Source organism: Vipera berus, assembly GCF_964194415.1.
Source record: "Vipera berus genome assembly, chromosome: 3".
NCBI lineage: Eukaryota > Metazoa > Chordata > Lepidosauria > Squamata > Viperidae > Vipera > Vipera berus.
The window spans coordinates 170,803,988-170,828,312 of record NC_138204.1 but is presented as its reverse complement, the minus strand read 5'-3'; the positions used below and the strand labels follow the sequence as shown (position 1 = coordinate 170,828,312).

General features: G+C 38.1%; 1 protein-coding gene across 1 annotated transcript in view; it reads right to left on the bottom strand.

Annotated features, from left to right (window-relative positions):
• Nucleotides 1-12,905: 12,905 nt before the first annotated feature.
• The window catches only part of TAF4B (TATA-box binding protein associated factor 4b), a gene marked incomplete at its 5' end in the record, with an annotated part of 75,009 nt that continues 63,589 nt past the window's right edge, over nucleotides 12,906-24,325 (bottom strand). The window contains one exon of the mRNA XM_081325593.1: nucleotides 12,906-14,441. Within this exon, the coding sequence (XP_081181719.1) occupies nucleotides 14,298-14,441 (144 nt within the window). The 3' untranslated portion in view covers nucleotides 12,906-14,297. The remainder of the gene's footprint in view (nucleotides 14,442-24,325) is intronic.

Here is a 24,325-nt window from a genome sequence, read left to right as displayed (position 1 = left end):
TTTCATGCTGTTTAATTCTGGTCAGTTTTTCTAGTTATAAATCAATGCCTTCACTATCTAAGTTTAACCAAGACTATTCTGTAGCTACACAAGAACAATAAGCTGCCCAAAAGTTGCAATTTGGTATAAGTTGTTTTAGAGGAATATTATCTGAACTACTCATACTTTTCTAGAGAAAGACATAAAATTTTTTCCACTAAATCCATAAATGGTCAAAATTTGTACTTTCTAGGTTAGATCTGGAAAGAAGAATGTACCTAAAGTTAGCAATATGTGAAGTTTTAAAAATTGTCTAAACTCAGTGATGAATTAGATGTGTTCAACTATAATGCCATCATGCTCAACTTTCTGATATAGGCATACTTCTTAGAGATGATGTTACTTTAGTGTTAGTTTGTAAATGAATGTCATCCTCACCACAATAATAGATTATGCGGTGTGTTTAGGTAGAATGACTACAGTGGTATATGATATTCCCAAGCAACTTCATTTGTTTCAGCAACTAAGAGGCATATGACTAGATTGTGTCTTCACTAATAAATTGGCCATATGTTTAAGAGAAAGATGAATATTTTAGAATCCTGTAGGTCAGGGGTGTCAAACTCAATTTCATTGAGGGCCACATCAGCATTGTGGTTGCCCTCGGGGGGGGCGGGTGGGTGTGGCCAGGGTGGGCATGGCCTACTGGGTGGGCGTGGCTAGAGTGCGTATGGCCTACTGGGTGGGCGTGGCCAGCTCTACATTGTTGACATCAAGGGTGCCTATGGGGGCCTGGGCAGGAGTGGGACAGATCTGGGGGTCTCTGGCAGAAGGAGGGTCTCTGGGCCAGGGCCAAGGCAGTGGGGGCCGTTCCCTCACTGTTTCCAGGATGGCTTCACGGGCCGCATGAAACCACTTTGCGGGCCGGATCCGGCCCCCGGGCCTTGTGTTTGACATGTCTGCTGTAGGTTAAAATGTAAAGTTAAATAAAAGAAGGAATGCAATGGCAAACCATTTCCATATTGTTGCCAAGAAAATGACATGGGCATAAAGTTCAACTCAAACAAAAAAATTTTAGTTCAAAAAGTTTTATTAGTTTATAATATACAATACAATGAAAACACAAAGGTAAACTCAAAGAAACTTTATAATTTTATTATAGGAAGAGTGCTATACCATTGAGAATATTTTTCAATAAATACTGGTTTTATAAATTTGTAATACAGGTAGTTCTCAACTTACCACTTCAGTTGAGCCCAAAATTTATGTTGTTAGTGAGTCATTTGTTTAGTGATTTTTGCCACATTTTAAGACTTTTCTTGCCAATTTACTAAGTGTATCGTTGCAGTTGTTATGATAGTAACATGGTTGTTAAGTGAATCTGGCTTCCCGATTGATTTTGCTTGTCAGAAGATCGTGAAAGGTCATGACCATGAGATATTGCAACTGTCATAAATATGAGTCAGTTGCCAAGCATCTGAATTTTGATCACATGACCATGGGGATGTTGCAATGGTCATAAATGTGAAAACAGTCATAAGTCCCTTTCTAGTGCCATTGTAACTGGACGGTCACTAAACGAACTTAAATGTTGTATGTTGAGGACTACCTGTATAGTTTTTCTTAAGTAGCTTTTGATTGGCGAATAGAGCAATTAGGTATTAAATAAGTTGATATACTGGGGATAAATGAAGGGGGGGGAGGATTCTGAGACTAATTATTTTGCTCGTAATTATATGTTTAGGAGCAATAAAAAGCAACCATCATTTTACTTTCCTGAATGCTGCTCTTTATACTTACACTTTTTAGTATATTTTCAACTAAGGAATATAGGAAGTACAGCATCCGTTTCCATTTGGCGAAGGAGAGAGATTTCATTTCCATTTTCCCCTTTCCATTAACATCTGTCATTTACAATTTCAGTATTAATCCGTTTTTCTAAAAATAATGGCCTCCTCAACACAGCATTAATGAGTTTCCATTAGTTAGTTCATCATTCTTGAAGCCTTCCCCAGGCAAACAGTGACAGTGCTTTCTCTCATCTATAGATTTCCATTCTGGGTTTTTTGTTGTTGTTTTTTAAGGAGAAAACACAGGTTTAGAGCAGTAAACACAGAGATGTTAAAACTAAAGATGAGAGATCAAGCCAAAATGGACTGCTGTTTTTTTGTCCGTCTTTACCAAAGGGTCTAATCCATACCTTTTGCTGCGTTTTAAATTCATGGAAGGACAGGAAATTATCTGTCTTCTTATGTCTCTTGCTAGAATATAAGTATTAACCAAATGGGAACTGGTTTTCTTTTTAAATTACATAAATACTGATTCTGGTATGAAGTATCTTTTCATGTCAGTCTTAAGAAAACTTGAAGAGTTCTGATGAAACCGGTGGGAGAAACATACAGTTATTCCACTCCCTAACAGGCATTTTAAGTTAGCATTCCACTCCTGCTTTCTTCTCCAAGTTTCACTAACTGAAAAATTATTGAAACTTTTAGTTGATGCTAACATTACACAGTTCCCATTTGGTTTAAAGTGATTTATTCCACCAAGTGTTTTCTTCCTTCAAAGTTTCTGGATTTCCATACAAAAGTCAATACGCTTCTGGACACATTTTCATGTTTGCCTTCTGTGCATCTCCAAGACACTCCGTGTGTCTCTGCTCCACCCACTTCTTCATTGCTGCAATGCTTTCTTCCCACTCTTGCCTTCTGCTCTTTTTCCCACACCACTCCCTGTGCGTGGAAGGACCTGCTGTTCTGCTCTACAAAGCTTCCCTTTCTAAGTCTTTCTTAAGGCATCTCTCCCAGCCTTTTTTTTTCTTCCTAGGTTTGCTTCAGTAGAGGAGCATAGATTTTACAACAACCTTCTTGTTTAAATAATTTTTGTTTACTATATAATACAGAAGGCAGAATACTTGAATTCACTTTTCATCTACAGCCCTTCAAAAGAGTTTGCAGATACAGTATAGTCCAGGCTTCATAAGTAGAAATGAAGCAATGAGACATCGTAGGTTCACTGGTTTCTTTGAGCCATTTTTTGGCACTCTATAGACAACTTAAGCACTGGTATAGGCAACACTCCCTTACTTTGAGTATATGGACAGCTGTTCCATCTCTGTCACATCACTCAAATAAGTGAAGTTGAGATACATTCTGACTTTCCTACTCTAATACACACTTACAAAGCTGACAAAAGATGGAGTGCTTCTCTGCATTGCATCTTGCCTTGGCTTTTCCCCCCTCTGTGAACTATAATCAGATAATTAATAGTGAGGCCATTTATTTTTAACATGGGAATATCTTGAGCTGAAATAAGATGGTCGTCTTTTTTTCTTCACATTTCTCATAGGAAATGAGAAAGAGGAGCAGCAGCAGTGAATGCTTAATGCTTCTCCCTACTTATTTGCGCCATTCAGTTTTTCCTTTGGCTCAATTACTGTCATTAGCGGAGAGTACACATTTTTTAAAAAAAAAACCAAGTCATTTGGCAATGCAGGGGTGAGAGAGAAGCATATTACATTTACAAAATGATCAGATACTCAGACTACGTTTTGGGTATATTAAGACCAAAATTATCAGTCTTTTCAGATTCCCAGATCAGAATACTACAAGTAAGATTGATTGAGAATGGCTGTATTTTAAAAGAATCTCGCAGGTCCGATTGTATTTTTCCTCCTCCCACCCTTACTCCTTGCTCTTATATCTCAGCGAAGGAGAGAAGAGCAGCTCAAGTCTGTCCCTAATTCTACCTCAAGGAGTGCTTCTGGGCTTTTTCCCCACTTTTCTAATGGCTTATGAATATTTCCCTCAAGGCCATCTCTATGGCTCTCCACAAAAACAAAAAATGTATTATTTATAACTGAGAACATCATAGCAGTTAGGTAGAAACAGGTCAGTATTAAAATTACTTACAAAACAATCTCTACAGCTCACTGAAGGAAGTCAAAAGAAGGAGTGAATTTTCCTCAACAAGACTTGCATATTTAGGATATCAAAATCCAATATTGTAGATTGTAGGGTATATTTATGACATTTATTACAATCAGATTGATAGGGAAAGAGACCGGCTTTATATATTCTACCAAAAATATATGGGTTTGGTAGACACTCGTTTTTGGGAGAAATATGGATGAAAATTAATGGTCTCAACAAAACTTTCCTTGGTAATAATACAAGGATTGGGCAAACTATCAACGTTAAGAAAGATCTACAGGATTTCCTAAAATGTTTCTTTGCAATGAAGATATACTGAAAAAAAAATTTGAAATTTCACTTTAGGTTTTCTTGCTTGTTTGTATTTTAACTATAGATTATTCCATGCAAGCAGGTCTAGTCCAAAATACTGAAATTCTATTTGACTCCACATCTGTGCTTTCTTGTTGAGCAGAAGAATATACCCGCCTTTTTGGAGTCTTCCTTTGTGTACTATGAATCTTTTGAGAACAGTTGATCCTTTACTACATTGCTAAAATTTGTTTGCTTTCAATTTTTTTTTTAAAAAAGTACCTAATAAAAAAATGCCTAACAGAACCTGAAATAGAAGAAACAATTGATCAAAGCAGCACAGAAACGTAAGGGAAGGTGGATGAAAGTGGATATAGCAATGCATATATCTGCATCACCTTAATTTCACATTTTTACCTTAGCCGCTAAAAATAGGATAAAGATATGGAACCAGAAAGGAGCACATGGATGAACTGTTCAGAATAGATATGTGTACCAGTACAATAGCACAATCATATAAGATAAATTAGCAGCTTCTAATTTTTTAAGAAAAAGGCAGACTGGGGAAAAAAAAACAGGCGCTGTTTGATGTGCCATTGGTCAGGATTTGGTTTCCACACCAATTATTGCAGCAGCTGCTTCAGGCTAGGCTGTTTAACAAGCTTTAGCTATTTCAAATGCTATCTGTTCTTCTTGAGGGTGCAGGAGACGGAAGCCCTTTCCGTTTCAGCTTTTAAAATTCTTCACAGTACATTTAAAATAATTCAGAACCCCAATTTTGTTACAAAGGTCCAGCATGCCACTTTGTCTTCCTCTAATAGGACAGTCACAATTAAAGCAAACCAGCTTGAAAATAAGAGGATCTGGGAGAGAAAAAAGAAACAATCAGCCAGACAGACGGAATCTGGGGCAGAAAAGCTGAATTTCAGCTGCTTGCACACACATCTGCTGGCTGAAACCGGTTTCGCTGGCAGTTGCCCAAGGACAAACGCCACAGGACTGCTGACTCTCCGATGCCCTTTGGTGGTATGCTTGAGTAAGCCAGATATTTTTTAAAAGGTGCTTGCCACGAAGGGAGATAATGCTGAGCACTTTATGCCAGCTTCAATTCTTTGTGTTCTGCAAGCCTCAATTAAAAATGCCCAAGTCTTGTTTTCCTGGCTTGCCAGAGGACAGGGTGGAATTTGCTTTCTTTCCATCACTCCTTAGATTGCTTTTTATGAGACAAAAAGTTGGCATTTGCCTGCAGCGTGGCAACGCAAGAGAGAAAAGCACTCTGCTTTCAGGCTGTTTACCCCCTTGTGCCTCTCGCTGTACAATATTACAAAGAAATGAAGGTATTTGATGTCTTGGCTCAGAGAGGCACTGAAAGAAGCTGTAGTTAATTTGCAGCATTTTTCAGCAGCACTGCCTGCTTTAGCAGGTTACAGCACCTCACTCAGCTTGGCTGATCTCTGAAACAGCAGGGTCGGCCCCAATTAGTGCCTGGGAAGGAGAGGGCTGTTGGAAAAACCAGGGAGGCAAACCCACCAGAGTGGCAAAACATTTCCATAAACCTGACAGGAAAGCCACATTGATAATACCAGTGAATGTAGCAGAGCTTCTTCCCTGAAGCAGGGGCATCTCTGGGCTAACCGTGCTGACCCTTTCAACTGTTAGCAAGCCATGTGGGCCCTTTAACCTGGCTTCAAAGTCACATCTCATTAACCAGACCTCACAAAGAGGTTACATACTATGGCTGGTAAGGACTCTGACAGTTGCTTTACCTGTTCTGGCTGAGATAAAAATATTAAGCTGTTCCATAAAGAAGTCAGAGTAACACACTCACTTTTCTTTGAATGAGGAATGCCAAAATAATCTCCTGTGTACCTGCTTTTTATTAAAAGGGAGGCAAAGACAAGCAGCTTTAAAAAACCTAAACTTATTTTATGATAATGTTTTCTGGCCAAATGTTGGCTCTATACATTATACTATATATTATTAGAAGTATACCTGAGCTGTCCAGGCCTCAGAACTGCTTCCTCTGAAAAAAAAACAACCCATAGCCTTTACAAAAAAACAAATCTTATTTTACATTGGCACAAAAGTCTATCCAGTATTTTGCACATGCGCAAATCACATGCATCCTTTTATCAAAAGTCCTTCGGACAGAACCACAAACAAAAATCTAATTTACAGTCTAATAAATTTGTCCTTTATTGTGGATAATGAGGATTGTGCACATAAACCTACTATTGTGGGACACTTATTCATTTCACATGTGAAAACATTTGCTAGGCACCATATAAAGAATTGAATAAATAAAATTCAAAGCAGTCTGAAGTATAGAATACTCTCTTGTTGCTAGTGTTAGTATGATTCAATTACCCATCAAGACCCTTTACATAGGGCAGTGGAGAAGAATGAAGAACATGTCCTTTTGCTTAGATAGTAAAATAATTCTGAGCAGACTTGGATGGCTTCTACAGAAGTAGACTGAATTCTTTTTGAAAACATATTTGAACATGTTTTAGTAGCTGTAATTCTAGAAATATCCATTTTCATAGAAAATGCTAATACTAATATATTTCCCTATGTTATGTAAACATATTATGTTGAGGGGAAAAGAGGAAGACCACTTCACTTCATGTAGCATCCTTCAGCTTGACTACAATGGTTTGGACTACTGAACATTGGTGTGGTTTTGTATTCATGCTGTCTTATAGTCTCAATTTAGCAAATTTCATTCTATCACAAATGGGATAAAAAGCTGTACTCTACTTTAGAAGGAAAGATGGTGGCACTCCTAATAATCAACAGTTGGCAGCACTTAACCAACCTTGGTTGATCTCAGAACCAGCAGGACTAGTCCTGGTTAATGGTTGAATGGGGAGCTGCTTGAAAATTCCAAAGCTAGAGGGCTAGATTGAAAGATTTAAAAAAACACTTCAGAAGATAACAATGACAAACAGCTTTTTAACCTACATAGGAAACTGGAGCTTCCACAAACTGAGCTCAATTTGAGGGCATATTTATTTAACAGAGGAAATAATATATATATATACAGACTAAACACAGCTGTGGTTCATGAAACTCCACTCCAAGCCTCAAATCACCCTAGTAGGATGACATCCCTTATATGTTCTTAGTGGTGGTGAACCTATGGCACATGTGCCAGAGGCGGCACTCAGAGCCCTCTTTGTGGGCACACGTGCCATGGCCCAGAGATGGCAGCCGTCCCTCTTCAACCAGCTGTCCGAGGTCCCATGTGGCCAGATGTATCCCGGCACGGCTGGTTTCCCTCCCCCCGTCCCATCCCTCCTGGCCTCACATGCTGTCCTTTTCCCAGGCACGACCCACTGATATCATCTCCTCAGCTGTCGGCCATCTGTCCAGGTCAAAGGTGGCTTGTCTGAACTGCTGGTGGTAGGCTACAGAACCCAGAGTGCGCCGGTCGAGGAGCCGGCAGGCTGTGGCTGCTGACGGACACCGTCGGCCCCATATGCTCATTGGCCTGTGTGCAGGGGCCGATGGTGTCAGGCAGCAGCTGTCCCTGCCTCACCTTGCCCCGCGACAATGGCACCCCCGCCCTGCCTTGCCTCGCCTCACCCCGCAGGACAAGCCTCCTGCCCACTGCCCCTCCTGCCAGAGACCTCCTTGATCTCCCCCAACCCTGCCTGGCCCACATAGGCATCCCTCCCTATGAGCAACATCAAGGTGACCACACCCACCTTGGCCACACCCACCCAGTCTGCCATGACGACCACAGCCATGCTCACCCAGTGGGCCACGCCCAGATGGCACCCAGCAATAAATAAGTGGGTTTGGGGTTGCAGTTTGGGCACTCGGTCTCTAAAAGGTTCACCATCACTGTCTTAAGTCTATTATTAAAACACCATATTTATAATATGAATAGCATTGTCATCTAACAAATTTCTCAGCATGAACTCACCATACACAAATAAAATATGTGTAATATTTAAGGTCTCTCCTTATGAGAAATACTAATTTTAAAAAATAATTAAAATGACTGCTAAGTAGAATAGCAATCATGTTGACTTTTACAGGTTTACAGGTACAGTGCTTACAAAACTCAGTGACTTTTTAATTACAAAAATAATTTGACTTAGTCAACCTTTGTTGTATAATGATGTCATGGGCTCCAGATTATGGCCCTGAATTAATGCATGTTTCTGAACTGGAGTTTAATATAGTATGTTAAGTAATAGCTCATACCATAGTTCATATTCAGCATAAATTATTTTATAGCTAATCACAGTTGTCTCCCTGACTATACTGGGATCACCAAACCAATGAGATGGCTTTTTAATTCCCAGAAAATTAGTCTATATTTTGCTATAGTTAAGATAAGCAAAGATTAAGTACAAGATTCACAACATTATGCTTCATGTTTTTCCAGGAAGATACAAATAGCAAGCGCATTAATGGTTAATGCAAAAATAGTGATTTTTGTAAATGTGAATACTATATGCCTCTTTTCTGAAGGTGGTCAAGGATTCTCATGGTACTGATCATGATTTTACAAACAACTCAGACTCTGGTGATTTTCAACTGATTATATAGTTCTAAAACAGAGAAACACAATCTGAAGCTCCAGGATTAGATGCAGACATAGTCCCCAGCCCATTCAAAAGCCAGGTGTTGCTATAAAAAGTTACACAGTCTAGCTCTGCATGGTGAAGTGAAATCTATCCAGGCTACTTGAATTAAATAAGACAATCAGGAAGTTTTGTTGTAATATTGCTTCTGAATGTGGACAGAAAAGCAGCCACTGGGGGCTAATGCCTCCTTAAGTAACACCAGCTGCCTGCAATTAGTGCAGGTTCGCATCCCACCAGGCTCAAGGTTGACTCAGCCTTCCATCCTTCCGAGGTAGGTAAAATGAGGACCCAGATTGTTGGGGGCTATTAAGCTGACTTTGTAATAATGCCGCTTGGGGTGTGTGTGAAAGCCCTAATAAGCAGGTATATACATAGAATGAAGGCTACTGCTAAGCTTGTAAGCCGCCCTGAGTCTTCGGAGAAGGGCGGGATATAAATGGAATTAAAATAAAAAAATAAAATAAAATAAAGTTAATTTAAAGCTAAAATAAAGTTGATTATTTTTATATTAAGTTAATTCATTAACAGAAATTAAAATTAATTAATTTTAATTTAAACAATTGAAATTAAATAATTAAATAAGTGCATGGACCACCTAACTCCAGATGACTCTGGCAGGTATACAATTTTGAGAAGCCTGAATCCTATTTCATTCACAAATTCATTCAGATTCATTGAGTAAAATGTGACCTCTAATTCATTCCAAAAAAATCTAAACAAAATACATTTGGTCTCTTTGCATCACATACCTCTTTCTAGCACATAGCACATCTAGATGTGAATACCAGATTGAACGCTAAAATTATAGAAGGAATTACTTTATTATAATGAGTAACATTTTAGTTTTCTTCAACTTGCTTACCAGCAACTGACTATTTGTGTGTACATGTATTTACTTCAGTATAATGTCTGCCACATCTCCAAATAAGCCAGTAGCAGTTTCTTGATTTATCATAGGCCAGAGTATTTTACAGATGGGTAGATCTGTAAAATGACACTCACCATTGGCTTCCAAAACCATTGGTGAGTGTCAATTATCTATCCAGATACAACAGCTGAGCAATGTTAATTCCAGTTAAATTTGCTTGGGGAGGTAGAACCCCCTCAAAGCTTTCTTTGCTTCCAAAGAACCCACAATGCACCAATTAGAAAATGTTTTCACAGGATAATCATTAACTTAGTGTTGTTGATGACCTGAGGGAGAAAGCAAAAGAATTTGGCCAATGGCGAAGTTTCCAGCAGTAGTTAATGAATGTGTAAAAAGTATTTTGCATATATAGTACCTTTTATCAGAAGATCTTCACTTACTACATTTATTTTGAAGGCCCCAGGCCAGCTCATACATACTTTGTATACAAGTGATACTAAGTCAAGGTAGCAGTAGTTTTAAAATTTGATTATATTTTATATTATATGCAAAATACATTTGCTCTTTTAACTAGATCTATATTTAATTGGATAAAAATGTTTACTGGAGAAGTGGAAGGAAAGACACACTAATGATGAAAGCAGAAGGAATGATAGCAAGCAGCATGGTACTGAAATTTTGGTTGCACTTCAAGCATTTTTGGGGTAAAGAAGATGGCCTAATGTATCAGATTGCAAGTCAAAAGCAAAGCCTACCATGAATGCTTGAGGGTAAGATAGTCAATCAAGCAATTCATTCTCCAAATCCTTCCTAACCTGGGCCTTAGTTTAAACGGGAAGTATCCAACCATACCAACTTCAAAAGCTGTGGACTTGCTGAAATCCACAGGTCTTAAAGTTGCCAAAGTTGAACACCCCTGCTTTAAACCTTTTAATCTACCCTGCTTCACACAGATGCCCTGTTTGAATCAATGGCTGCAACTAGTCACTTTATAGGCACTTACATCCTAACATCCTCTGGCAATAGACAATCTGGATGAAGCTTAATTCCCAGACCCAGGTATCTTCCTTTTTTGAGATGAAATCACCAGAGATGAGCAGTTGCCTGCATCAGATGATCCACATCTTCTAATTCTAGCTAGTTTACCATTTCTTGACCAACACATTTCAAGCAACCTATAACTCTTACAGGCTAAAAAGATGTGCATTTCTTTTGTACTATGAGTTAAAATGCCTCCGGTCTGTCTTCCTTGTAACAATAAAATTTACTATGGTAATTAAGAAAACCTGGAATGAGTTAAATGCTACTTGATGAATGAGATTTCAGATTTGTATGTCATGTGATTAGACTAGGCATATCATCCGTTATTAGCTCCTAATGATCAGTGAGTGGCAATGGCACTAGCTCAGCAACTTTTATACTAAAACATCTAGGAAACTATGTTTTAAAAAACCACTTTGGAATGCATAAACAAAGCTATAGAACGAAGAAATGCCTTACAGGCTAACTTAGGACTGTTGGGCAAATCAGTGCATCATTGATTGAAGAGCATCATGGTTATACCAGTTGTAGGGGCAGATTCAACAATTCAAGGCAATCTGCTTTTAAAAATATCCATATTGGCATAATTTTCTTCTTCTTCTAAAACTTTTTCTCATCTGAAGACAATATTAAGAATAAAATGGGCACGTCGCTGGTCTAATAGAATCTAACTATAAGCTACTAAAACTGTTGTTATAACCTTTTAACTGGGCAAAATGATGCAGCATAGGCCAACCAAGGTAGCTCAAATGGATTAATTTACAGAGCATATCCAAAACCCAGGATCCGTTACTCTGGAGGGAAGGAAATTTGAAGAAATTGTGGCTGCTCAACGCTATGATTCTGCTGATATGCTCACATGATCTTCATATTCATCATTCCATGACAGTTTCCCAGTCATTCTCTTCATCCCTCACTCCTACCCCACTCACCAGCAGCCATTTACTTACCTGCTAGGAAAGAGGAAAGGAAGAAATTCAATGAGGAAGCCAGCAGAAAGTTGGAAGTTGCTTCGGCTCCCACTGCTCTTTTGGCCACCTGCAGTCATTCTGTATCTCCGTTTAGATAAGGAAATATCTCAAAATGATGACCCCATGGGGCACAGGTTGTCTAGATAGCCATTAAGCTAAGATTGAAACTTGGCTCTTGACATAAGCTGCTGTAATAGGCTGGCTCAATTAGCCTATAAAGGGCAGAGAGTGATTCTGTGATCTGGACAGCTGAACTTATTTAATTTAGCTGATTTCTCTGTTAGACTATCCTTGTCTACCCTAAGCTCTTGTTCCCTCAGCAGCATAGTGATGACTAGCTAGGGTTCCATTTCCTGCTTAAGAGAAGATGGGCACAAAATAAGAAAAGTTCTGCTTGCTCAGCATCACTTATTACCACTTCACCATTTTCTCTTTACAACAAATCTCCACTCTCTTTGGCTTTCCTTTTTGTTCTAACATAAGCAAAGAACTTTCTTGATTGTTTTCCATTTTCCTTGCAAACCTCAGCTCATTCTGAGTTGTAGCCTTTCTGACAAGAGTCCTTTAGTTTCTGAAGACTACCATACTGTACCTTCTCCTTTGCTTATGTTCCCCTTCTTGTGTTTTCTGCATTAAAAAATGTGTGTCTTCCAGGACTAATTTTAAAGGTCAGAACAGGAGCCACAGGCATCTCGAGGCTCATGGGGGGAGAACTGCATGAAACATATCTTTTTCCTCTTCCTAGAATAAGGTTTGGGGAATTTTCTTATTTTTATGATAAGATGATACAATTAGGTCAGCTTCCACCTAAGTGTAATTCAGCTGAGAGTGTGGGAGTATTGAAGTGACAGGTATAAATTTTAGAGAGCTAAGCTTGTCGGGGTCTGGAAAAGGGAAGTTTGAGAACCAAATGTGTGGCACCAATGTTTATTCAATTGGGGAAGGGAGCTAATTTAACGCTTTGGCTTAAGCCTTTGCTCATCCTGACTTGATCTGTGAGGAGAGCAAATATATGCTTAAATTGCATGTAGCTGTCTCAGATATTTGCCCTAAAAGAAAAAAGGCTACATTTAAGGTACAAAATGATGGCCAGTTATGCCACAAGTCTAAGTGTTGCTGAGAATATTAGCTGTAATGTCCCAATTGTTAGGATATCATGACTAGATTGTTCTATGAAGTGATGCCATTTTTAGAATTTGATGTAGAAGTTACTCTTAGAATTAATAAAATATTTACTTTAATAGAATATTTAAAATAAATCTGAAACATTTGTCACATAGGCTAAATACACAAAACAGGAAAAATACACTGCATTTTAAATAAAAAGTTAAGCATTTACTATACAAAACATATTTGCCTTGAACCTTCAAAGTGCTATTCTTTCTTATTCAAGAGTGCCCACTTTATAAATAAGCACAAAGACACAAACAATTTACTTCATTGGTTTAACTACCTCAGTCCACCATTTTTCAAATAAGGAAACTATTACTTGATTAGAAACTCAATATAACTTTAGTAGTACTTCTTATCAAGTGCTTCCACCATCCATGTATTATCCATTTTGTAATATTTAGAGAAACTATATAGATTACTCTTATTTAAAATAAAGACTTCAATTTCAAAGGCATCCAGTTGCTGTCTTTCCCACAGGTTCCACTATATACATCCATGTCATATATGGTATTGTTTCATGTCGACAATAAAGTAATGTTCATAGGCAAGTGCAAAAGATGATAGCAGATTGATCTCTATCATCATAATCATGTTCCTCATCTATTCAGGAGGGATTAATATTTAGATTCAACATTATGGCACTCTGGAGAGTTTTGTGCTGTTCTGCAAATGCCGTAACAAAATTTTTCTTCTGCTGCTGTTTTGTCAGGTTTTAGAATTTTTGAAGTCACCAGTGCAAGATAAAGTGAGCAGATCCCTGATAATCAGTATATATATTCTCTTCATTCCCATAATGAGAGATGAAATCACTTCATAGTCTAAAGAAAGCAATGGGGCATCTTGAACTGTGTAGGTCACTTTAAAAACACGCACATAAATGCATATGTGAACGAAGTCATCCTCTTCTGAAAATGGATGGGCCACCGTCCTATGAACGATTCTACGAAATTACTTTGACTTTTCTAGTATTGCTTTCTCCAACTCTTACAACTGTAGTTTGCTTTGCAGATCTGTCTGGTAGGACTGGTAACACAAAGAATGCCAGTAGGGATTCTTTCTTCCCCATCTTTCTTTCAAGGCAGGAAATTATAGCCTGCATACTTTTTGGTTGGCTCCCAGGTGGAAAGGCTGAATCCTGCAGGCTATGCACTAGCAAACTGCTAGTTTGTCATTAAATACATTCATCACGTCATTCTTCACTAACTGCAATGTTAGAAGGCACACGCTTCATGGAATAATATTGCAGATTTATATACCAATACAGTATCCTGAATGGAACTTAACAGGCACCCGAAGCCTTTTCTCTTCCACATGTCCAGGCAGCATGCCTACATTCAACAACGACCTTACAATTTCTTGTAATATATGACTTCAGGATAAGTGCAAACAAATTGTTCTTTGGCAATGTATGATAAGCTGAAATGCAGAATTAGATTAGCCACTATTTCAGAAGAGCTTGATATAAGATTAGAGAATGCTTTGTTTCTTTCTCTTGTTCCAGACAAAAGATCAAATCCCTGAGACAAATTCGGGTTATTCTTGGCCAAAGGTATGGTTTCGCAAGACCAGATGATCTGTTGAATCCCTGTGATGGGAGAAAAAGTTAGAAGAAAAGCATTTAAGATGTATAAGTAGGCTTTGCTGAGCCCAAATAGGCTTTTGCTAAGTTTGACATGTAAGAATCACTACATTTATTTATATTGCTTTTTAAATTAATAACAAAAAAGAGCAACACAAAAAAGTGAGTGATATATATTCAAATAAAAAAATGCATAAGTGCTATAAAAAAATGGAAAAATGTGACAAGCCCCCCAAAACAAACAATAAAACTATTGTCTTTTATAATAAGTTACAATTTTATATATATTAGACTAATGCAATATTTAAGATGCATACCGTGTATTTCTGATATAGTTATACACTTTCTCACCTACAGTATTCATTGTAAAAGACTCTTGTATTTCATTACACTTGTCCATACAGTACATCTGTAGGCAATCTGCCCAATGATGGCAAATGCAATCAGATCTTCAATCAATGGGTTGAGAGATGCCACCTAAGCATCACTACCTAATATTTGTTCTCTACAGTATCTCTTGATACCTGTTCCCACTATGACCCTCTTCCTTATTCATACAACCTATGGAACTTTTCTGCTAAAGCAGCTTGTTGCCTCTATTAATACCCATATCATACCACTACACAGTGATTAAAAAGGAAGAACATGCTTGCCATCAGAAAAGATGCTTTACCAAATTTATTACTTGTATTTGCAAAGGACTTCAAGTTAAGCCACTATCTGGATTTGGCTTGCTCAGAATTACAGCAAATAAAACACAACATTTTGAGGAAAGTGTCTGACTTTGAATCCTTGTAGCTTCTTTTTCCTCCAAAGCTGGTCAATACTTGCGTTGAATTTAACAATTATACTTAAAGCTAATGACAGTCTAAACATCTATTTCTGAAATATATCCAGAAAAGATATCTAGAAAGTTGCCCATTGGAAACAGTAAAGAAGAAATTTTATTTATTCATTATAAGGCCATCATACTCACAAATTGTGGCTTCATAAAGTTTATCAATTTTACAAAAAAAATCCTAATAAAATAAAAAGTACAAAACAAATAATTACCATAAACACATAGCCAAAACTGGGTATAACATTCTCACAACATAGTCAACTCATTTAACAACCTGGTTAGAATGTCCACTTCTCAAATAATTGCCTATCTTTACTTTCACCATTTCCCTCTCCCTTCATCAGCAGATGCCTATTGTCTTTTCCTAGAAATATAAAACTTGTTTGGTAAATTGTTGGCCTTTCAAAGGCCATCAGAATCTTTGTAACTTAGATTGCTTGCAAATGATTTGTCACTACTTTACAGTGAAAAAATAGTGATCAGTTCAGTTGACTTCAAATGAATATGGTAAACACATATTTACCATATTCATGGTAAATGACTTTAGCATATTCTACAAAGTGGTATTCTATGAAGTATCCCATGAGATTCTGATAGAGAAGATAGCAGAAAGGGAGCTGAATTATGATACTTTGGGTATGAGTTAAATGTTAAAGTTAGCTGAGCAATCATACATGCTAATATCCATTAACTATTCCACATTAAGCTGGAAGGAAGTATTGTCCAGAAGGATTATGACCAGGTGGAACATTGGCAGGAATCAGCAAAATGTATTTCAGAAAATACAAATGCAAAGTCCTACCTTTGGGTAAGGAAAATCAAAGATATGACTACAAGATGTGAGGGACCATATCAGACAACAATACATACAAAAAGGCACTGGGTGCTTTGGTCAAACACATGTTAAATATAAGCCCACAGAATTATGTGGTTGCAAAAAAAGGCAATTTTTAGGCTGCATGGACCTATGTAGAACATCATGACCAAGAGAAATCTTGATTCTTTTTATTTTTTTCCTGCATTGGTCAGATTGCATCTAGATAATTGTGTCTAATTCTGGGCACCACATTTTACAAAGAATACAGTAATAACAAAGTGTAGGAAAGGGTTCGGAGGAAAGCAATCAACAATGATTCTGAAATGAAAACATTATAAGAAATATATGAAAACTGAGTCTGAAGAAGCTACTTGGATAAGCAGTGAAACATTTTGAACCAACAAGAAGTCCAGTTGCCATAACTCAATTCCGGACAACTCTACTTGGATGACTGAGAATCTTCATCGACATATTTATAAGGAATAATTGTGAAGTTCAGTAACTTTAGGCTGGAAAAAACTGTGGAGAGAGACACAACAGCAGTAAACAGAGACTGCATGGTTAGAGATCTCAGAAGTACTTTTATAGTGGATTTCTGCATAGAACTTGGTAAAGCAGATCTCTAAGGCATTCTGTATTCTGTTTATGTCCACTGTACAGCAGTTTTGCCTATTCTTAAAATTTCACTATTTTTTCAAAAAAAATTACTCAGTTCTCAACAGCTATATGTGTATGTAAAATTGATCAAATATTAGGAAAAAATTCCTAACAATGGGACCTGTTTGACAGTGGGGTCAACTAACCAAAGTTGATGGCTCCCTTTCACTGAATATGTTCTGGTAAAGCAGCAGCTCCCAACCTTTTCTATACCCCGCACTCCCAGAACAATTCTGATATACTATTACACTCCTTACAAAAGCTCATATACACTATAATTTTGAAAACCAAGTTTTTGCACTCCCTGGAATATCGTCTCGCAACCCCAGGGTTTGTAAGCACCTCTGGTTGGGAACCTATGGACAGCTATCTGTCTGAGATATTTGCTTTGGATTTCTGCAGTGAGTAGAGTTGAACTCAATGCCTAAGTGGCCCCTTCCAATTCTTTGATTTGAATTCTTTTCACAGTATCGTACTGATAATCTGGACATGATCCACAAATGTATATGTTTCAATAATCTATTAGTAGTTGCTAGTTTTCCACTTCTGCCCTGTGTAGGTCATTTCACCATGGGTCTTATCCCTGTTCTAGAAAAATCTGAGTTGGTCGGCTCATTCTTTTTTTTAAGTATGTAATAGACATAATTTTAATCTTCACATAGTCTGTACCCCATATCAAAAGTAAACATAGCAGTTTTAACATTATATTGCAAATTGCTTCAAGGAGAAATGTTTTGGATAGGAAGTGGAGTAAGAAAACATTTTTAACTGAGACATTTTAATGATATGGAACTTAAATTAACTTCAACCTCTGCTGAGAAGCATGGCTGAAACAATTTAAGTCCAAGCACTTTGAAGTTTGATAAGAGATGTAAAAAGCATGCAGCAATTTAAGTAAAATATAAAAGTGGTATAAAAAGTGTATTGTCAGCAATTTAATTAAGCCACTCTGAATAGTTGATATAATCTACTTTTTGGGAAAGTGTATTTTCCCTGCTAATATCAGGAAACACAATTGACTGATTTAAACCAAAATAAAAAATACCCTTGGTTTAAAACTTCCCATTTCTTCAGGAATTTGGAATAGTTATGGAAGGGAGATTAGTGCCATTAGTGAGGGACGCTCCTCCTAGTATGATACAATAGAGTCAGACCTCAATATAAAACAATATTTCAAAGAAAAATAGGGAGAGGAAAAAGTTTTATAGGTCAGATTAAAAAAAATTACCAACTTCAGTGGACCTTCAAAATAGTTATACATGCGGCGCCGAAGACAGCCTTCCCGGGCTGCCCGCGGCTCAGCTGTTTGTTTTTTCGCCCGAAACAGCGCCGATCAGCTGTTCGGGCGAAATTGAAGCCCCCTCCTCGGGAGAAGAGGAGGGGGTGAGGCCCCAGGTAGGGGTAGAGTTCTCCGGGGCCGCCTGAGCTTGGAGCTTGGGCGGCTGAAGGATTGAACTCCCCCGAAGCCTGGGTTGCTCCCAGCTGGCCGGCGTCTCTGCTCCGAACTTCTTGGAGCAGAGCCAGGCATCTGCGAACCATCCCTGCCTGAAGAAAGAACTATGATTTAAAGGAGCAGGCAGAGCGGTACAAGAGGGAAAGGTGAAGAGGATTATTTTACTATACTCTCTAGCTTGTTGGACTTTTTAAACTTTAAGTGAAAGTGCGTCATAATTGAGGACTAAAAGATGGCGGCGAAACCTCCCCCTAAAACTCTTCGGAGCGGTGGATCCTCGCCGGTGCAACAATCATCACTACAGGCGTTGCACCCTCCTGAAGTGCTGACGCCGAAGGACTTACGAGATGCTCTGGATAAACTTTTGGAATCAATCAATCAATCAATGGGTGATAAATTTGCACAGATGGAGGAGAAATTGGAGAAATTGGAGGAGAGAATGGAAGAGAGGATGGAACAGAAGTTCAGCGTGATGAAGGTAGACATTTTGTCTTCAGTGCATAAAGTGGCGGGATGTGTGGAAGAATTAGATGAAAAAATGGATGATCTGGCTCAAAGGAACGCTATATTAGAAGTAAAAGCACGGGAGAATGAAAATGCAAGAGACAAAATGGAAAGGGAGTTAAGCCTAGCCCAATATTACCAGATGCAGTTTGCTGTTAGAATCAGAGGTTTAAAAGAGAATATTAAAGAAGATTTAAAGCAGCTGATCTCTGAGGCTCTTGAAGTGGTATTAAACCAGCCAGCATCTGAAATAAGAGCAGCTATGGATAAAGTGTTTCGGGTGAACTCATGGATTGCCAGACAGAGAAAGTTGCCTAGAGATGTGGTGGTTTATTTTGCAAAAAGAGAGATTAGAGATCAAGTTATACAAGCTGCCTATGATGCTAAAGTGGTGATTGCTGAACAAGAAGTTTTGGTTTTAAAAGAAATTCCTCCAAGGATTTTAAGGGGAAGGAAGGACTATACATTTCTCGTGCATGAGCTTAAGCAAAGAGATATAAGGTTCAGATGGGAGATTCCAGATGGGCTGATGGTGATGCATGAAGGCAAAAGGTATCGGCTGATTACTGTGAAGCAAGCGCGTGATTTCTACAATAATGTCTTAAAAGCAACCCCATCAACACTTCTGGAAGCTGGAAAGGGATCGGGAGAAGGAGAACATCAAGAGGATGAAACAGAGGAAAGTGGTCCTGGAGCAGATCAAGATACAACTTCTTTGGATGATCCTAGAGAGCAAAGAGTAACGCGTGCTGCTTTAACACGAGCAAAGAAAATAAAAGAACAAGATCAGCAAAAGTCTTCAGATTCTTCACAACGTACGCAAGCTGTGGGAGGAGCACGGCCTAAAGAAATCAGCCCTATCAAAGCTGTGCTCCAAGAGCTTTGGGAGGATATGCATGGCAACTAAATTTCTAACTTGGAATGTTAATGGACTAAATTCACCGCAGAAGAGGAAGAAAGTTTTTCAATATTTAAAACAATTTAAGATAGATGTTATATGTTTGCAAGAAACGCATATTAGAGTTTTGGATCAAAAGCATTTATCGAACTCGAGACTGGGTACGCAATTTGTTGCCTCTGCAGAGAATAAGAAAAATGGAGTGGTTGTTTATGTTAAAAGTGCCTTAACAGCAGACTTAATTGAAGCAGATAAGCATGGAAGATATGTTATGATTGAGCTGTTGTTAGAAGGTAAAAAGACGCTTCTAGTTGGATTATATGCACCTAACCAACAACAAGCTGATTTTTTTAGCTTACTCCACACAAAGCTTACCCAGTTGGATTATAAATCTTTTATTTTTATGGGAGACTGGAATGGTGTTTTGGATGTACAGTTGGACAAGGCTGGAGCTTTTAAGCGCATTCCAAGTCATGCTAGACTGCCTAAATCTTTTTTTGAAATGAAGGATGACCTGGAATTGCGAGATATTTGGCCTGAGAGGCATTTGCAGGAGAAGGATTATACTTTTTATTCTGATAGACACCAATCTTTTTCGAGGATTGATTTTATTTTGTTGACTAATGATTTTTTTTTGAGAACTAAAAAGGTGAAGATTTGTGCAAGAACTATTTCTGACCACAGTCCAGTTTGGTTGGAGATTGATAAGGAGAAAAGAGACAGGCGCTCATGGCGTGTAAATGAGAATTTGTTTAGAAATCAGAGAAATGTGGAAGAATGCAAACAGCGGATGAAGGACTTTTTTGAGATTAATATGAATAAGGGTACCTCTATGGATATGGTTTGGGATGCTAGCAAGGCCTATATGAGAGGGGTGTTGATATATATGAATAATAGACATAGACGTGCAGTGGAAACTAGAAGGAAAGAACTGGAGAATGAAATAAAGGAAAAAGAAAAGGCTTTGATTCTGAATCCAGAGGATGTGAAGGTCAAGGAGGCTATTAGACTGCTAAGAGGACAATTTGATAAATTAATGGCAGATCAAGTGGCAACCAATCTGCGGTTTGCCAAGCACAATACTTTTTGCAACGCTAATAAACCAGGCAGATGGTTAGCTTATAGACTGAGGAAAAAACAAAGGGCCTCTAATATAGATAAGATTGAGTATAAAGGAAGGGTTGTGTTTCAACAGAATCTTATTAAGGATGCTTTTGTGGATTTTTATTCGAAATTATATACTAAAGAGGAAATTAATGTAAAAGATATTGATATATACTTGGAGAATGCTAGCATCCCAGTTCTTACGCAAGTACAAAAAGAGGGGATTAATCAACTGATTACAGAAGAAGAAATTCTTACAGCAATTAAGGAATTGAAGTTGGATAAAGCGCCAGGCACGGATGGCTTGACTGCAGCCTATTATAAAAATTTACAATTTGAGATGATAAAGCCGTTAAAGGAACTGTTTCAGACAATTCAGAGGGGGGGAAAGGTGCCACCGTCTTGGAGAACAGCTTTTATCTCTTTGATTCCGAAGGAAGACCAGGATGCTACTCAAGTTAAAAATTACAGACCGATATCGCTTTTGAACACAGATTATAAGATATTTGCTAAGGTTTTGGCTAATAGACTGATGAGGGTTCTGCAACAGGTGATTCATGGGGATCAAACGGGGTTTATTAGTGGTAGGCAAATGAAAAATAATGTGAGACATATAGTTGATGTTTTAGAGTTTTTGGAAAGGCACAACCAGATCTCTGCAGCGCTAATCTTTTTAGATGCTGAAAAGGCCTTTGATCAATTGAATTGGCAATTTTTGTTGAAAGTTTTAGATAAAATGGATTTTGGGGAAAATTTTTTACAGCCGATTAGGGCATTATATCAAAAACAAACTGCCCGAATCATAGTTAACAATAGCCTGACAGCAGCATGTAACATTGAGAAGGGCACAAGGCAAGGGTGTCCGTTATCGCCCTTGTTATTTGTGTTAACATTAGAGATACTATTGGTTAAGATTCGGAGCTCGGGAAAAATTAAGGGGATACAAGTTGGAGATCAGGACTATAGATTGAGAGCATTTGCAGATGATCTGGTTGTTACAGTGACCCAGCCAGAGAACTCTGTTGTGGACCTGATGGAGATAATAACACAATATGGGAAGGTTTCTGGATTTAAAGTAAATACACAGAAAACTAAAATTTTGGCTAGAAATATGACAGTTTCACAGAAGGCTCTCTTAGAAGGATTAACTGGATTTGAGATTGTTAAGAGGGTTAAATATCTGGGGGTGATTGTGTCGCCCTCTAATACAAAGCTATATAAAAATAATTATGAAAAACTATGGGGGAAAATTCAAAAAGAATTGGAGAGTTGGCAAAAATTGCAATTGTCTTTGTTGGGACGGATTGCAGCAGTGAAAATGAATGTCCTGCCCAAATTTTTATTTTTGTTTCAAATGATACCGATTCTTAAGAAAGATTCTAATTTGGAGGAATGGCAGCGTGGTATCAATAAATTTGTGTGGGCAGGGAAAAAACCACGAGTTAAACTTAAGATTATGCAGGATACTCGTGAGAGAGGTGGTCTTAAATTGCCTAATTTTAAATTATATTATGAAGCTGCTGCATTAGTAGGAATAAGTGATTGGATTAATTTGACGCAAGGGAGGTTATTAAATCTTGAGGGCCATGATTTGTGGTTTGGCTGGCATGCATATTTGTTGTATGATAAGAAGGTAGACAATGTGTTTAGGGTGCATATTTTAAGACAGGCATTGCTGAGAGTTTGGAAGAAGTATAGACATAAGTTGAGTTGCAAGATACCATTGTGGGCAATTCCAAAACACGCAATAGAAAATATACATGCTGGCTTCAAACATGATGTGACTACGTACAAGGAGATCCTAAGTTTGGAAAGAAATGTCTGGTGTTTGAAGTCATATAGCCTCTTGCGAGAAGAGAAGGTTGTTCAAAACTGGTTTCAATATACTCAGCTACGGGCCAGGTGGAAAGAAGACCAGAAAAATGGTTTTACAATGACTGATGAAAATTTGATAAAGCAAGTTAGAAATCAGGGACCAGCACATATCAAACGGATATATCTTGCATTGATAGAGATTGACTCAGAGACAGAGCTTGTTAAGGATTGTATGATAAAATGGGCCCAAAACATTCAGGAAGTTATCACAATGGACATGTGGGAAAAGATTTGGGTGAGGAACGTAAAATTTACTCAAGCTCAAAATCTAAGAGAGAACTTTTACAAAATGTTTTATAGATGGCATTTAGATCCTAAAAAGCTTGCAAGTATGTATCCGAATTACCAGCCTAAATGTTGGAGGTGTGGTGATGAAGATGCAACATATTTTCACATATGGTGGACATGTAAGAAGGTTAAGGCTTTTTGGATAAAAGTCTGGTGGAATATGCAGAAGATTTTTAAACAGAGGATAAAGTTTTGTCCGCAACTTTTTTTGTTGGGAATAATTGCAGACGATACAGTTGTGGACACTAAGTTGATGTTGAACTTAATTACGGCAGCAAGACTTTTGATAGGCCAATATTGGAAGAAAGAGGAATTGCCGACCATAGAAGAGTGGACTTTAAAGGTTTCCGACCTGGCAGAGATGGCGAAGATTTCGGCCTATTTGAAAGATCATTCGCAAGAACGCTATATTATGGAATGGAGAAAATGGATTGAGTTTATCCAGAACAAGTATAGGGTTAAGAAGTTTTATGTAGCATTCGAATAAGTCTTCTTTCGTTTTTTTTTCTTTTTTATTCTAGTTTTTTATATATAGTTAATATTGTTAAGGTGTGTCTTATCCTATATAAGCTAGAGAGTAATGGATTTTAGATTTTATAGTGGGTAGTATATGGTTGTTTATGATTGCCTTTTTATAGATATATACCTTGTATTTAGCTCTGGGAAGTCGGGGGGGGGAGGGGGGGATGGAGGGAGGGGAGGAGGGAGGGAGGTTGGGGGGAGGTAGGGGGGGAGCAGGGAGGGGGAAGGGGGTTTTTTTAAAGGAAAACTGTATTTTAAAACTTTTCAATAAAAAAAAAGAAAAAAAAAGAAAAAATAAAATAGTTATACATGCATAGGGTATAGATCACAGGTCTGCAACCCGCGGCTCCGGAGCCGCATGCGGCTCTTTCAGCCGTCTCTTGCGGCTCCCAGTCCTCTGCCATGTGCAGTCCAAAAAAAAAAAGTGGGACTAAAAAAATTCAACCAATCAATTCAGATATGCAGGGTAGGTGCATATCTCGCCTTGGCTCCACTCTTCAGTCAAACCCTGTTCTGCACATGCACGCATGTACGTGCATGTGCACACATTTTTTGCGGCTCCCAGTTTTTCCTTTTGTGAGGCAACCCGTTCCGAGTGGCTCTTTCACTGTTTCAGGTTGCTGACCCCTGGTATAGATCAAAATTTGAACATAAAGCACTACAATTAAATTAAAAATTCCATGGATTCAAGCAACACAAACAAATACAAGATTAAGTAAATTGAAGACTATGACATGCAGTCATCTTTTTCAACTTCGCATAGATACCAAATAAGCTGACCGGGGGGGGGGAAGAATGCTGTATAGATATTGTCATCATTCACTCCCATATTGAGATGTACATTTGGCAACTATGCATGACATCGTTCAATTATGGCTTTACAATGTTCAGGATGATTTTCTGAATTTTACCCCTGGAGATGTTCAGGTTT